A 17,089-nucleotide genomic window follows, 5' to 3' on the forward strand; every position below is an offset into this window, starting at 1 on the left:
TGTCAGCTCTGCTGGCCTCCTGCTCCTTCTGATATCAACTTCCTGTTCCGGGGTGGGGGACCAATGGTGTCTATAACATATGCTTGAAGACTGGGGCCGTATAACTGCTATAAGTTGAGGAAACAGCAGCAGTAGGGTTGGCAATGGGAAGGAAGCGAAGAAGGAACTGCATAAGTTCTCAACATGCACTGTTATACTCCCTGCAGAGATCTTGTGTGCTCCTTGGGTACGTGTACCACGTGTTGAGAGCCTATGCACTAGACCAGGGGTGCCCACACTTTTTTGGCTTGCGAGCTACTTTTAAAATGACCAAGTCAAAATGATCTACCAACAATAAAATTTTAAAAAACACAAAGCACACTGTGCGCAGAGAAAATGTTAATTATCATTTGTATTTGGGGGCTTTTTCGGAGGTCAACGCAGATGACTTTAAAATATGCAATGTCACTTCAGTAACAACTATACAAAAATAGACAAATATACCCCCTCCCCTTATATGGGTCGCGCCGCCTCTGAGGAAAGAGGAAGTTGCATCATCAGAGGCGGGCCGCGACTCAGCAAAAGCCCCAAGGCTGCCAAAGTGAATCACTACTGAAGGCAAGTACTGAGAGCTGTTGGGAGGGGAGCGGAGGGAAGGGGAGGAAGCTACTTTTGGAGGCTCTTGCCAGCCCTGCACAGACTGGCAGGAATTTTGCACACTGATCTTGCCGGCCCTGCATGGACCAGCAGGAATTTTCTGCGGACTGACACCAGTCCGCAGACCAGCAGTTCAAGAACAATGCTGTATGTGACCATGCATGCAAAAAGTACCATCTAGATCCAGTTTAGATGAAAGGCATAATCACTATGCAAATCATTATTGTTACTTTTTTATCATGGCAGTTTCAGAAATCCATCTGATAGAAGCAATAAACTACTCCCATTAAGTATGCAGCACCTATTACTATAGTAATTATACTGCTTAGATTGGTATATTCCAGTCCCCCTTTGTAAAAGGCGTTCATGGTTTGGCTAGGTAGTAAGTGTGTTCTTTGATGTACCAGTAGGGGGCAGCGTCCCTCAAAGAGGACTGGAAGTCAAAAAAACATGAGCATAGCAGCCAGCTTCCCATGCTGACAGGCTAAGGAAACCAGCTCTCTGAAGAGCAAATTGATCTCCAGGGACAATTTGACACCTAAAACTTAAATGGGCCTTCTTGATTCACGGCATGTGCATTATTACAGTTTTCTGTCATTTGTACCAGTGGGCCGTGATTAATGCAAATTCAGAGGTTATACTCTCTCTTCTGCATGTGACAGTTTTAAAATAAATGAAAGCGTCGGGACCTCTTTGCGAGTAGAGGGAGACAGGGAAGAAATAAAGCAGAAATCACCCACATCCACTTCTATGTCTGCAAGTCTGCTTTTAAACAATTCTGAACCTCTGTAACAAGCACTCCAGGGCAAACAGACTGTTCCCAGTTTCACTGACTGCTGACTTTTAGACCTAGGTGCATGCGTGCACATGCACAACGCAGGAGGTATGGCAAAGCACACAAAAAGGCTTTCACTGACATCCCACTGCCTGGTTGTGATGTTACCACATCGGCTGCAAATTTTCAAGTGCAAACCATAGCTAAAATTTCCTTTCGAAATCACAGAAAGTATTAGAGACGATAATGTTTCCAGAGCTCTTGCTTGCATAACATCAGACAAGCTTGTTTAAGAAAAAAAAAAGAAAAAGAATGACGGCCGAGGACATTTTTAACCAGAAACTGATCCACAGGGTTGTCTTGAACAGAAATCAGACTTACAAATGTATCACGCGATGTTTAAATTAAAAAAAAAAAAGGACTCTAGTTTCAGACATGATAATGGGCTCTGCCAAGTTCTGCAACAGCTATATCCCACAAGGATAACATGTTCAATTTAATATAAACAGATTATCCCCCTGGACCCTCTCAGTACTTGTGTTTGAATGTTTTCAAACAGTCTGCAGCATTTAAAGATATTTACTGCCAAAACTGTAATGTACAGACCTGCAAAAGGACTCCTTCGTTAAAAGAGAAGCTCTGAACCAGACTTCAGAATTAGTAGAGCTACGTAGGACATTTTGTTGCTAATTCTAGAGTGCTGTATTGTCATTTTTTTTTTAAAAAAAAGAAAAGCTTCAGAATTCACAAATGAATGCTAACAAATACATTTTAAGTTGATGTTTGGAATGAGCAATCGGAGAGTCAAAAAAAATGTTAGTTCAAAAATTTTTTATTGAGTTTAGTAGATGAAGTAAGGCAAGAAACATGCATGCTGTACCAATGCAAAGATTCACAAAATATTATCTACATAATGTAATACAGCAGGCTGACAAATGTTAAACAACATGCAAGGGGGCTGATAAGAGTCTAAGAAGACAGGACCTCTTACACAAGACCCTCCAAAGTAAGGGTCAGACGCTACTTTATTTAGACGGAGGGAGATGAAAAAGGCGTCAGTACAAACTCTTGAAATAAACATCACCTCTTTGAGCAGATTGCGATGGCATAAAAAGCGTAAGCCAGTAGCACCAGGCCTGGCCACACGTTCCCTGCCAGCACTGCAACTGTATCTGCTGCCTGCCACCATTTATTTATTTATGCATTTTGAACCATAAGATTAATTGGCAAAGTTAAAATGGATTAACAGCAGCCTGCGCAAATAAATTCTTTGCACATCCCTGGACAAATAAATCACTGATGTGCAGCTGAATTAGAAAGTGCAGAGACCACTCCAGTAGTTCTACGCAGATCTCCCGGGCACTGCAAATATGTACTTTCTAGAGAAAAGGAGCCGGATGCAACAGTGGAATTTAAAGGGACGCTGTCATGGATGGAGGAAAAGTCCATAGCCTGTTGTTGAGAAAGATATAGGGGAAGCCACTGCTTGCCCTAGATTGGTAGCATGGAATGTTGCTACTCTTTGGGTTTTGGCCAGGTACTAGGGACCTGGAATGGCCACTGTGAGAATGGGCTATTAAGCTTGATGGACCACTGGTCTGACCCAGTAAGGCCATTCTTATGTTCTTACGTGAGCCAAGTATAGGACAATGAAGCCATTGTAACATCACTGATGAGGTTGGCTCTGAGGCACTGTGGAATGAGGCATTATGACATCACAATCTCAGCTCTGGAATGTTGCTTTCATTGGAGTTCCAAAATCTTGCTATTCTTTGAGATGCTGAAATATTGTCACTCTTTGGGTTTTGGCCAGGTACCAGGGACCTGGAATGGCCACCATGAGAACGGGCTACTAGAATTGATGGACCATTGATCTGACCCAGTAAGGCCATTCTTATGTTCTTACGTGAGCCAAGTATAGGACAATGAAGCCATTGTAACATCACTGATGAGGTTGGCTCTGAGGCACTGTGGAATGAGGCATTATGACATCACAATCACAAATCTGGAATGTTGCTTTCATTGGAGTTCCAAAATCTTGCTATTCTTTGAGATGCTAAAGTGTTGCCACTCTTTGGGTTTTGGCCAGGTACTAGGGACCTGGATTGGCCACCGTGAGAACGGGCTATTGGGCTTGATGGACTATGGGTCTGACCCAGTAAGGCTATTCATAAGAACATAAGAATTGCCGCTGCTGGGTCAGACCAGTGGTCCATTGTGCCCAGCAGTCCACTCACTCGGCGGCCCTTAGGACAAAGACCAGCGCCCTAACTGAGACTAGCCCTACCTGCGTACATTCCGGTTCAGCAGGAACTTGTCTAACTTTGTCTTGAATCCCTGGAGGGTGTTTTCCCCTATGACAGACTCCGGAAGAGCTTTCCAGATTTCTATCACTTTCTGGTTGAAGAAGAACTTCCTTATGTTTGTACGGAATCTATCCCCTTTTAACTTTAGAGAGTTGCCCTCTCATTCTCTCTACCTTGGAAAGGGTGAACAACCTGTCTTTATCTACCAAGTCTATTCCCTTCATTATCTTGAATGTTTAGATCATGTCCCCTCTCAGTCTTCTCTTTTCAAGGAAGAAGAGGCCCAGTTTCTCTAATCTCCCACTGTACAGCAACTCCTCCAGGCCCTTAGCTATTTTAGGCGCTCTTCTCTGGACCCTTCCAAGTAGTACTATGTCATTCTTCATGTACAGCGATCAGTGCTGAATGCAGTATTCCATGGCCCGGCATGATAACCGGTGGGGGCGTACCATGGCATGATAACCTTCTCCGATCTGTTTGTGATCCCCTTCTTAATTATTCCTAGCATTCTGTTTGCCCTTTTCGCCGCCGCAGCATATTGCACAGATGGCTTCATTGACTTGTCTACCAGTACCATTGCTTTCCACATCTGTTTATAAATAGAGTTACCATATGGCTCCAGAAAAAGGACAGATTGAGACATCAAGGTTTTACCATTACTTTCAGTAGAAGTAAAACCTGGATGTCTCAATTCTCCTTTTTCTGAACATAAGATTTGCCACTGCTGGGTGAGACCAGTGGTCCATCGTGCCCAACAGTCCGCTCACGCGGCGACCCTTAGGTCAAAGACCAGTGCCCTATTTGAAATTAGCATTATCTGCGTATGTTCTGTTCCAGCAGGAACTTATCCAACTTTTTATTGAATCCGTGAAGGGAGCTTTCATATTGAAACCATATTTATAACTAGCAGTTGCATTCAATCCCTCCGCAGGCACTCTCTCATTCTTAGAAATAACACATACAATACTCCACCATAAATTCATATCTATTACTACTAATTATTTCTATAGCACTATCAGACGCACACAGCGCTGTACAGAGTCACAAAGAAGAAAACAGTTCTTGCTCAAAAGAGCTTACAATCTAAACAGCCAAGACAGACAAACAGGATGTCATGGATACAGTTAAGGGGAACGATTAATCAGCTGGCTGGGTTGGAGGGCAGAGAGGAGTATAGGACAATCGAGCCATTGTGACATCACTGGTGAGGTTGTCTCTTATTGGTGGAAGGAGGCATTATGACATCACAGTCTCAGCTCTGCTTCCCAAAGACAAACAGGATGTCATGGATACAGTTAAGAATACAGTTAGAGCATCAACTGCTCAACTAATTTATATGGTGTTTTAATATTAATCAGCTTATTTGCATAGATGGATCGAGGAATGAGCAATCGTGCAGAAAACCAGGCGATGAGTCGTTTTCTGCATCCGGTTGGCAAATGTGACCATCGCTACAGCTGCTAAAACAGGTTTAGCGACGATCGTTGGCTTTAGTGCTTCTGGGCCTTCGTCGTCTCCTCTCCAAGCCAAAGAGCCCCAATCTGTTTAGCCTTTCTTTATAACAAAAGATCAAGTGATTTAGCGTCAGACTTTACTAAGGGCTTTTTAGCATTTATGTGCGGTAACCATTAGCAGACTAGAATGGTGCCTAGCGCAATTCAAGAAAAGATATTGAATTGCGCTTAGCAGCTGTATGCATCACTAACATGTAGGTGCACCCTTTTAGGCCAAGAAAGCCCAGTCCTAAATACCTGTGCCTATGTTGTGCACGGACTGGGAATATTCTACACCAGTGCGCTTAACTTTTAGGAACGCCCATGAGCCACTCATGCTCTCCTTCTGGCCATGCCCCCTTCTGAGATTCACATACTAGAACTGATACGCACCGGCGTATGGAATGCGCCTACCAAGTTGTGCGTGAAACATTTAATTAGCGTCAATTGTGAGGCGTTAATTGCCAATCATCAGCACCTATTGGCCTTGTTAAGCAATTAAGTTAGGCGCACAAATTGGCTGTGTTCACCGATTTGCGTGCACAATGTTTGACGCTATATACAGAATTTGGGGCAAATTTGTTAGCATACCTTAGTAAAAGGAGCCCATAGTGTTTCTTGTAAAATACATATATGTGCCTCTGAGCAAGTGTAAATAGAGAAAAATGAAGGCAAATAAACGACCATGTGGCTTATCCAGACTGAATATAGTAGCAAACAAACCACTCAAGTTTAATAAAGCTTAACTATAACTACCAATAATTGATTAAACTTTACAAATAAATGAAAAAAATGGAAAAAGAGCTCAGTGCAAAATGTCAAACTCTTGGCAAACTAGCTCTCTATGGATGCTTCCAATCATGGGTCAAAAAAAAAATTCCACTAAAAACAGGAAAACAAAAGCCAGATCCAAGCTTCACCTAGCAAAACATCATAAAATAGATTCTATTTTCATTGAACTTCATGTGAATACTTGAACCAAAAGCCATAGTCAATATAGCAACAATTCTGTCATTTCTCTTCTCTTGCCAATAGTGTAATCATGCCGATCTCCAAAATTTTAATCCAGTCGACCTTCTTGACAAGAGAACTCTCTGCTGCACTGGAGATGTTTCAGGGGAATCGGTAAATGCGAGGGTAAATGGTGCCGAGGCTGGTGGCGCCCTTCCCCTGTCCTCTTCTCCGCCCCCGAACTCCTTCACGCCCCTCCTGCTGCGCGCATGCCCCCTTCCCTTCCCCCGTATCTTTTAAATTTTCCAGGCGAGAGCAACAATGCGAACTTGCTGCCCGCGTCATATCGGCTATCCCTCGGATGTCACTTTCTAGGCGCGGGGCCCGGAAGTGACATCAGAGCGAGGCGACACCGACGCAGGCATCAAGTTCGTAATGCTTCTTGTACAGGAAAAATTAAAGAGGTACGAGGGAAGGAGGGGGGGGACAGAAGCCTGTGCCCTTTACAAAGATTATGCCTGGGATAGGGTGAAGATGGGGACGAGACAGGGATGGGGATGGGTACAGGGACTTTCTCTAAAAACTTGAGACTAATATCAATATGTAAAAACTTAACATGTCTTAGACAATTGGCAAATGAATTCAATGATTCAGCAGAAGCTGCTTTTGGATTTCAATGAGCTACTGTTAAATGACATCATTTGTGTCTTGTTTGCTGATCAGACTCCTACATCTGCAACGTCCGTCCATCATGTGCCCAGCTACTCAAGCATCTTATTGTTACTGCAACAGATTCATCCATCGTTGCTGGCATCAAGGAGCATTTCTAACATTTAATAGACACTTATTTTCCTGTTCGTCCACTAGACAGTTTAGGTTCTCTTCTACACCATGCCTGAAAGACAATCCAATTACCTTCTCAGATGAGGTAAAAACATAGGCAACTGAATCTTTGGGACAATTGTACCAAAACCAGACCTGATGTTACCAGATCTATCCAAAAGCTTAAATTATCTTTCCCCTCGTTAAAAGGCGTTATCTATATTGGAAAATTAGGGAAATCTCTCTACTTTAAAATTACTGAGCTATGGAATAACTTTCCTGTCCAGCTGCGTAATCTGGGCTCTTTCCAATTATTTTGAAAACATCTGAAAATGTGGCTATTTTCTAAAATGTAAATTCCGCTGCTCTCTATATAACCACTAATTCTTATATTTTCCTTTCTTAAACTCTGTAAACTGTGTCGAGTTCTATCTTTTTTTTTTTTTTATTTCTAATTATACATCAAAATTTACAAGAATACATCTTGCTCCATTAAACACAGGGAGGGAAAAAAAAAACAAATCAAGAATATTGAAAATCAATCTTACAATAATATATTTTTTATCCCCTTCTTAGACCACTATACTGGGGGGGATGGTCAAGCAATGATTTATGAGAGAAAATTAAAAGAGGAATTTAGTTAAAATAAATAGGCTTAATGTATCTAAACAACTGCTTTACTTCCATTATCCTTCATTCCCTGACGATCTTCTTAACATCTAAGAATTCCTTCAGATGATTTGGAGAGAAAAATGTATATTTAACTCCTAAATACCTAACCAAACATTTGCAGGGATATGTTAAAAGAAACGTTGCTCCTAATTTAATAGTCTCTTGACGCATAGATAGAAATTCTTTCCTCCGTTCTAGGGTGGTCTTAGCGACAACGGGATAAATCCATATTTTCTGTTCCCCAAATAGTTTTTGTGAATTTTTAAAGAACAATTTCATAATCATATTTACATCTTGCTCAGTCGAGCTCTATCTTTATAGAGAAGATGCGGTATATAAGCTTAAGGTTTAGTTTAGTTTAGTGTCGATTTGTGATTTTTAAACAAGTTGTAAAGAATATTATCCCTTTTTATACTTTAATAAAAAAAGATTTAGATATAAAATCATAAGTGTTCGAGGCTTGTGGGACAGGGCAGTTATGGGAACATAGCTCATGAGGACGGAGCCTACAAGGGCAGGGGCAGAGACAGAGTTTGCAGGGACTTTGTCCCCAAGTCATTCTCTACTTCGCACCAAAGGTTTGTGCCAGAAGTGGGGCCAGAACATTCATTTTAGGAAGCATGACCTCTTGAGGCTGGTGCCTTAGACCACTTGGCCATTCAAATGGAATTGCAAATACATGAACATAAGAGTTTGCAGTTTATAGATTATATAAAAATTATATTTTGAATCGCCTCAAACTGCGCATCAGCAAAAGAACACCACTCGCAGAGAGCTACAATGGGACAAACGGTCCATAAAGAAAGACTTGTGAAAATGCTATTTTGTGAACATGCATCCAGACTGACAAATACATAAAAATAAAAAGAAGGACCACTGTTACAAAAGCTTATTGTCCAATCCAAAAACTTGAATCTACAAAAGAGTGTCTTAAAATCAAAACAAAACAATTGTGGAATAGAGAGCATATCCTCATAAAAATAAATGAGTCATTTTACTAATCTAATCTTCCATTTGTGTGTCGCTCAAACCTGTGCAGGCTCTAGGCGCCTTACATAGAAAGGAGAGAGAGGGGAAAGGGCAGGGGAGGACTGAGGGAAAGGCATGAGAGAGGAGGGGAAGAAGGGACATAAAGATTTAATTAATAATAATAATTTATTTTTATACTAGTATTTTAGCCCGTTACATTAACGGATGCTAGAATATATGTCTGTGTGTCTTTATTTCTGTCTCTCTCTCCCTCCCTCCCTCTGCGGGGGGGAGGGGAGTTGCGGCGTGGTGTGGCGGGTAGGGTCGGCGGTGGGGGGGGGTGTTGGAGGAGGGGGAGTCGCAGTGTGTTACCTAGCCAGTCCTTCGATGCTTCTTGGAGGCTGACAGGCTTCACATACGCACTCCTACCTGCAGGTCCCTACAGCGCACGGAAAACAGGCACACGCAGGTGGGAGTGCGCATGCACTTAGGGCTTTATTATATTAGATACCGCCATACCCGAAAGTTTTAGGCGGTTCACAGCAATTTAAACATGATACATACAATGCGAATCATTTAAAATTCAGCAAGTTAGATACATACGATATAGGAGGGAATACAAATAATTTTAAAAAGAATAAAAGCAAGTTAAATATTAAGATACATTAGGAACCCTGCCTAGTGAATAACTGAGTTTTTATTTGTTTTCTGAAATCAAGATAAGAGGAGACTTCTAACACAGTTTTGGCAAGCCATGAATTCAGTTTGGCCGCCTGAAAAGAAAAGGTTCTCTCCAGGAACCTTTTGTAACAATAAGATTTTATTGAGGAATATGCAAACAAGTGTATTCTTCAAGAGCTCTTGTTAGTATAATTCAAAGTAAAATGAGGAATAAGATAGCCTGGTAGCATGCCAAATAGTGTTTTATAGCAAATGCATGAGAACTTAAATAGAACTCTGGATTCCAATGGCAGCCAGTGAAGCTTTTGATAAAAAGGAGTAATATGCTCCCATTTCTGTAAATCAAAAATAAGGCGAACTGCCGTGTTCTGAATCACCCTCAATTGTCGAAGAGAAGAGTTTTCAGTTTCTTCCGGAATAAGGTGTAGCTAGTTTCCAATCTGATTGCATCTGGGAGGTCATTCCAAGTCTTTTTTCCCAGAAAGGTAAACATGGAGTGGAAGATTCTCCTGTAGTGGAGATTTTTTGTGGATGGCATGTTTAATTGCATTCTATTGAGGATTCTCCTAGAGGTGGACCAAGCCGTTATGAATAGTTGGATGAAAGGGGCGGCTGAGTTTCCGTGAAATATGTTGTGTAGGAAACATGATATTTTGAAGTTTATCCGCGATGGTATGGGTAACCAGTGTAATTGTTTGATGTGGGCTATGATTGACTCATATTTCTTTAGGGTGAATATGAGTCTTGCAGCTGTGTTCTGTATGAGTTGGAGTCTGTGGATTAGAGTAGTGTTGATTCCCGAGTAAGCGGAGTTACAGTAGTCTAGTTGAGGCAGGACCATCATCTGGACGATCGGAGCAAAGTGATGTGGGTGGAAGTATGGCTTACTGAGTCTCAGTTGTCGCATGGTGAAGATGGTCTTTTTTTCGAAGGTTGGAGATTTGTGGTTCCATCGTAAGAGTGTCATCTAGGATGCAGCCTAGCACTTTGGAGCATTTCTCCATTGTGAGGGCGATGCCAGATTGAAGAATGATACTCATCAATGTGTTTTGCTGAGCGGCGTAGAAGCAGATGGCTTTCATTTTGGTGGCATTTAGTTTTAGTTTGTTGATAGTTGCCCAAGTTTGGATTTTTGCTACGTTGTTTGAGTTTATAGGTTATGGGAATGAGGAGAAGAATGTCATCTGCATAAGACAGTATGGTTTTGTCTTCTAGCTTGATATGTCCGAGTGAATTCATTAACAAGTTAAATAAGATAGGTGATAGCGGGAAGCTGTTTGGGACTCCACAGAATGCCTTCCATGAGTTGGAGAACTCTCTGTCTTTTTTGACCGTACAGTGGTGCCTCACACAACGGACGCCTCGCACAGCGCACGCTGCGCACAACGAACTTTATGTCTTGATTCGTACAACGAACTTCGTTTCACACAACGAAGTCGCCCGAGCTGCATCCTTCCGCGCAGGCACTGCGCTTAACTGCCCTCTCTCCGCCTGGCTCCCTCTTGCCCCCCCCGACTCCCCGACACGATCAGGGCAAAAAGGAGCCCAAGCCCTCTTGCCCCGCCGATTCCCCAACTCCCCGACAATATCGGGCCAGGAGGGAGCCCAAGTCCTCCTGGCCACGGCGACCCCCTAACCCCACCCTGCACTACATTACGGGCAGGAGGGATCCCAGGCCCTCCTGCCCTCGACGCAAACCCCCCCTCCCCCCAACGACCGCCCCCCCAAGAACCTCCGACCGCCCCCCCAGCCGACCCGCGACCCCCCTGGCCGACCCCCACGACACCCCCAACCCCCTTCCCCGTACCTTTCTGTAGTTGGCCGGACAGACGGGAGCCAAACCCGCCTGTCCGGCAGGCAGCCAACGACGGAATGAGGCCGGATTGGCCCATCCGTCCCAAAGCTCCGCCTACTGGTGGGGCCTAAGGCGCCTGGGCCAATCAGAATAGGCCCGGGAGCCTTAGGTCCCTCCTGGGGGCGGGGCCTGAGGCACATGGGCCCAACCCGACCATGTGCCTCAGGCCCTGCCCCCAGGAGGGACCTAAGGCTCCCGGGCCTATTCTGATTGGCCCAGGCGCCTTAGGCCCCACCAGTAGGCGGAGCTTTGGGACGGATGGGCCAATCCGGCCTCATTCCGTCGATGGCTGCCTGCCGGACAGGCGGGTTTGGCTCCCGTCTGTCCGGCCAACTACAGAAAGGTACGGGGAAGGGGGTTGGGGGTGTCGTGGGGGTCGGCCAGGGGGGTCGCGGGTCGGCTGGGGGGGCGGTCGGAGGTTCTTGGGGGGGGGCGGTCGTTGGGGGGAGGGGGGGTTTGCGTCGAGGGCAGGAGGGCCTGGGATCCCTCCTGCCCGTAATGTAGTGCAGGGTGGGGTTAGGGGGTCGCCGTGGCCAGGAGGACTTGGGCTCCCTCCTGGCCCGATATTGTCGGGGAGTTGGGGAATCGGCGGGGCAAGAGGGCTTGGGCTCCCTTTTGCCCCGATCGTGTCGGGGGGGCAAGAGGGCTTGAGCTCCCTTTTGCCCCGATCGTGTCGGGGAGTCGGGGGGGCAAGAGGGCTTGAGCTCCCTCTTGCCCCGATCGTGTCGGGGAGTCGGGGGGGCAAGAGGGCTTGAGCTCCCTCTTGCCCCGATCGTGTCGGGGGTGCCAGGGACCACACGGAGTCACCCACCGTACCCCCCGATTCGGGTAAGCGCAGGTATCGGTGGGTGGCTTATTTGCAGGGGGGTGCCTTATTTTACATTTTTTTCTAAAAAGGGGGGGCTGTCTTATTTGATGGCCCTGCCTTATCATCGGGGAAACACGGTAGAAAAAAAAAAAAAAAATGAACAGTTAAGTCCCAGTTTTTGCCGCTGAGACTCTGCCCTCTCTCACTGTAAAATTAGACTCTACTTAGTCTGTCTTTAAATTTAAAAAATGTGTGTTGTTTTAAAAAACAATTATGTTTTTAGATGTATCTAAATAAAAATAATAACCAAAAATTTATCTTTTTTTATGTCATCTTAGCATATTTTATGCTACAGAACGAATTATTTTTTTTAACATGTATTGTTATGGGAAAACGCGTTTCACATAACGAACTTTTCGCATAACAAACTTGCTCCTGGAACCAATTAAGTTCGTTGTGTGAGGCACCACTGTATATTCCCGGTTTTGTAGGACGTCGGTGAACTATTTCACTGTTGACCCTGTTATTCCAATTTCTGATAATTTGGTCAGGAGCAATTGGTAGTCAACAGAGTTGAAAGCCACGGAGATATCAAACTGGAAGAGTAGTGCTTGTCTTCCCGTGCTTAGCAATTAGATACATTAGATAGATTGTGAGCCCACCAGTACAGATAGGGAAAATGCTTGAGTACCTGATTGTAAAATCGCTTAGATAACCTTGATAGGCAATATATAAAGCACAGTTACTGAGCGTAACAGGTGTTATCCAGGGACAGCAGGCAGATATTCTCGACATGTGGATGATGTCATTCATGGAGCCCCGAGCAGACATTCTCGCAAAAAAACTTACTTGAAGATCCTCAAGCTTGCGAGTGTACCGTGCATGCGCGTGTGCCTTCCCGCCCGAGTCAGGGCGCTGTCTCCTCAGCGTGGCCTCAGTTCATATAGCTAGCAAAGAAGTCAACCTGGGGAGGTGGGTGAGTTGTGAAAATATCTGCCTGCTGTCCCTGGATATCACCCGTTACGGTAAGTAACTGTGCTTTATCCCAGGACAAGCAGGCAGCATATTCTCGACATGTGGGTGACCTCCAAACTAACCAAAAAGGGACGGAGGGAGAGTTGGCAATTTAGGAGAGCAGAGTACACAAAACTGCCTGGCCAAACTGGCCATCCCATCTGGAAAAGGTATCCAGACAGTAGTGAGAGGTGAAGGTATGAACCGAGGACCAAGTGGCAGCCATGCAGATTTCCTCAATAGGAGTTGATCTGAGAAAAGCAACAGATGCCACCATCGCTCCGACCAGTATTTTCAGTATTTTGAAAGTCTCGATCATATCCCCTCGCAGTCTCCTTTTCTCAAGGGAGAACAATCCCAGTTGTTTCTCATATTCCAGTTTCTCCATACCTTTTACTAGTTTTGTTGCTCGTCTCTGCACTCTCTCCAGCAGTTTTATATCCTTCTTTAGGTTGGGAGACCAATGTTGGACACAGTATTCCAAGTGTGGTCTGACCATTGCTCTAGAAATAAATCTTTGCAGATAGTTTCTTAAATTATTATTTTGTTTGCTGGAGAGTGTAATTGATGATTTAAAGAATGTGCCACATCTCTTAGCCTGCCAAGATGTTAAACTTTATTTTACCTTTTTTTTTAAGCTTTGGCACTCTCGGCCATTAAATGTTGGCTTGATCATTGATAACGATTGCCTTTGACTTTATTTGATGAGCATTTATATGCTATGTTTGAACTGGATATACCTGTGTTTTTGTTATGTAAATGTAATAAATAAATCAATTTAAAAAAAAAAGTTCTATGCAGTTTACGAAATAAAATAAATACTGTACATATACAATTGAATACAGTACTTTAATTTCCCAAGAATCTTGTAAACAGATACGTTTTCAATTGTGTCCTAAAGTGCTGATATGAACTAGAGGTCACTATTAGAGAATTCAAATCTTTATCCCATAATGCAGATTGAAATGACAAAAGACATTGATATTTTTTGTACTGGCAGCCATTGACCGAAGGAAATTCAAATAAAGCATGCGTCCGTTGAGAGCGCTTTGAATTTGCAAATGTAAATATGTTTGCTTCTGGAAAAAAGTAATTTTCCATTATTGAGCCAGTAGCATTCAGTGTTTGTGTTTTTAAAAAAATCCTGACTGCTGCCGGCTGAATTAGACTTGGGTCTCCTTTTACAAAGGCGCGTTAGGGCCTTAATGCTCGTAATAGCGCACGCTAAAGTGCCATGTGCGCTAGTTGCTACCGCCTCCTTTGAAGCAGGCGGTAATTTTTCGGCTAGAGCGCAATAATCTTGTGCGTGCGCTAAAAACGCTAGTGCACCTTAGTAAAAGGAGCCCTTGGTTATTCAGTGTCAGGCCATGTCCGGGTACCAGCATTGAAAATCTGGTTTTGACCATCCAGGGCTGCTGGCACTTATCCGAGTCGGACTGCCGCTCATGAGACACTGCAATATTCAGTTGGATGCCCACTACATTATGGACTCCTTTTACTAAGCCGCGTTAGGGCTTTAATGCGCGGAATAGCGCATGTGCTAGACTTTAACACTAGCATTGAGCTGGCATTAGTTCTAGCCACGTAGCGTGGGTTTAGCGCGCGCTAAAATGCTGCGGGCGCTCAAAACGCTAACGCAGCTTAGTAAAAGGAGCCCTATGTCATTTGGATGTTTGTAACCATTAACGTTATATAGACTTTCATTCAAATTATGCGTTGAAGCCTCAACATTGAAACTGTTGGCATAACTTAAAAGGACAAATGATCAATTAAACTTTTATCTCTGTTTTTTCCAAGACAATAAAAGAAGGACCAAAAAAATCTCCACAGTCAAACAACAAAACACAAAAAATGGAATCTCAACAATACTCCGACCAGGAAGTCGAGAGGAATCAAAGTAGTAAAATGTCTTTATTAATATGGATGAAATGTGCCACAAATTTAAAAATATAATTGACTGACACGGTCTGTGTTTGGTTAGTCCGGATCCCCCTTCCCTGCATCCAGGGCCTCTCCCACCTGCTTAAACCATGCTGAATATCAACCTCTCATATTCTAGCAGCAAAAGCTCTCTCTTCTTTAACACTATCAGGAAATGCAAGGAAAAATATATTCTCCATTTTCTTTGGGGTACTTTTTTTTTTTAACCTGCTTCAACATATGCAGAACTTACCTTTATAGGACCTTTACCATTTCTCCTGTCAGAATTCACTGCTTTGCCTCTGAAAAGCACCTTGATGGAGGCATTCCCATTTTCTTTGCCTGTGCAGGATGAATGTACATTTGCAGAATAAATTTATAGTGCAGTTCATGCAAATGTACACTCTCCACTAGATAAGAACCAGCCTGCAGGCTTGCTTTCAACGCATCCACAGAATACATACCAAAATCTTGTTGCCATTTATCCGCAACATACACTTCTCCCTCCGTATTTGCGGTTTCAGCATTTGCGGTTTCGATTAGTCACGGTTTTTAGCTTGCTGGCTCCTCCCCCCAAATTACATCATTTTGCATAGAGAAATCGCTGATTCCCAGCACTTTCTTCACCGTTTTGCCTCTCCTTCAGGAACAGGCCAGGTCTCCCACCATGTTATTCGCTGTTTCACTATATTCACGATCGCCAAATAGATCAGGAAAAAAAAGTTATTTACAGTGTCCAATGTGACACGGACAAGAGGACATGGACTGAAGCTAAGGGGGGGACAAGTCCAAGACAAATGTCAGGAAGTTCTGCTTTACACACAAAGAGTGGTTGACTCCTGGAATGCTCTCCCGGAGGAGGTTATTGCGGAATCGACCGTCCTAGGATTTAAAAGCAAACTAGATGCACTCCTTACGAGAGGCATAGAGGGATATGGGTGACTAAAAATTACGCCAGGTGTACACCTGGCTGGGCCTCCGCGTGCGCGGATCGCCGGACTTGATGGACCGAAGATCTGATCCAGAGATGGCGCTTCTTATGTTCTAAAATCGTCTAACTGGACTGGATCCAGAAACACATATTTGTCACTTGCAAATGAGATAAGGCATTTACAAGGGAATTTTAAGAAGAAATTTGCGTCCACCGCTAAGGCCTTAGGACTAAGCAATAGAAACTGCTTCCTCTTTATCTGAGTCTGCTTAGAGACATCAAGAAATATTAACACTCGGCCACAAAACAGAGCTTGCTTCTTAGTAAAGTACAACTTCAAAATAACCTGTTTCTCTAGTTCTGTTTTGAAAGCTACCAAGAGTGTAGCATGTTTTGTGATTGTGTCCTTAGAGGACTCAAAAACATTAGACAGATCCAAACTGTCTGGTGAAACTAATTTATCTATTTCCCCCTCATCTACCACCTCCCTAGAAGCCCTCAGAATGTAAAAGAGGTTTATCAGGCTCAAAGGTATCCACTTTAGAGTCCCTCAAACCGCATAGAACTTAATGGTATTGCAGTATAGAAATAAATTTTTCTGCTATGTTATGTTTTTAGTAATGTAACTATTCACACTGGAAAGAGCAGGAGCTGAAAAGCAGCACTCAAGGGTGGTCCAAAGACCCCTGAAGTCACATTTATTTTGCATAAATCAAACTTTAAGTTTTTGAATGTATAAAAAATATGAAAACAAAAATGCAAATGCTTCTTTTTTTGTACTTTTGAGAGGACAGAGTGGGATTACGGGAAGAGGGAGGGGATTCCTGTAATTGCTAATGGGGAACTCTGTAGGCTGAAAATTATAAATAATTGCATTTCCTTTTTTGGCATAAATGACATCCTATGACATAGGAAACTAATGTGATCTGGGTGCTATGATGTTTTCTTAATCAAACATTTAGAAATAACAGTAAATTAAACATAAAAACGTAAGAATATCAAGATCCTTCTTTTTTAAATGTGGTTGGGGTTTTTTTTTATAGAATACCAACTGAAGTCTCTAAATGCAAACTCCATATTAAATCTAAGCGTAGTACAGGCTTATGATAGTTGGAAATGCATGAGTAACTAATAATTTGAACTTTACCTGAATTCCTTTCAGTCCGCATAGGAAGTAGTTGTGCCATAAAGGTTTTGTTTTTTCAATCTGAATATTATTGGCATTAGTAGTGAAATCCCTGTGAAAATAATGAGAA

At 43.2% G+C, this 17,089-nt stretch overlaps 2 protein-coding genes across 11 annotated transcripts in view; one reads left to right on the forward strand and one right to left on the reverse strand.

Annotated features, from left to right (window-relative positions):
• Nucleotides 1–17,089, forward strand: part of FAM227B (family with sequence similarity 227 member B) — a 413,569-nt gene that overhangs the window by 353,404 nt on the left and 43,076 nt on the right. The window contains exon 16 of one of the 9 annotated variants that reach the window (XM_033920256.1): nt 14,780–14,844. The exons of the other annotated variants lie outside the window; for them this stretch is intronic. The gene's annotated coding sequence lies outside the window, so the exon portion shown is untranslated. Of the gene's footprint in view, nt 1–14,779; nt 14,845–17,089 lie in introns of those variants that run through there. 9 annotated transcript variants of the gene reach the window in all.
• Nucleotides 1–17,089, reverse strand: part of GALK2 (galactokinase 2) — a 136,387-nt gene that overhangs the window by 76,060 nt on the left and 43,238 nt on the right. For both annotated transcript variants that reach the window (XM_033920263.1, XM_033920264.1), the window contains exon 4: nt 16,981–17,071. In XM_033920263.1, the coding sequence (XP_033776154.1) occupies nt 16,981–17,071 (91 nt within the window). The remainder of the gene's footprint in view (nt 1–16,980; nt 17,072–17,089) is intronic.

This window comes from Geotrypetes seraphini, chromosome 14, assembly GCF_902459505.1.
Source record: "Geotrypetes seraphini chromosome 14, aGeoSer1.1, whole genome shotgun sequence".
Lineage (NCBI taxonomy): Eukaryota > Metazoa > Chordata > Amphibia > Gymnophiona > Dermophiidae > Geotrypetes > Geotrypetes seraphini.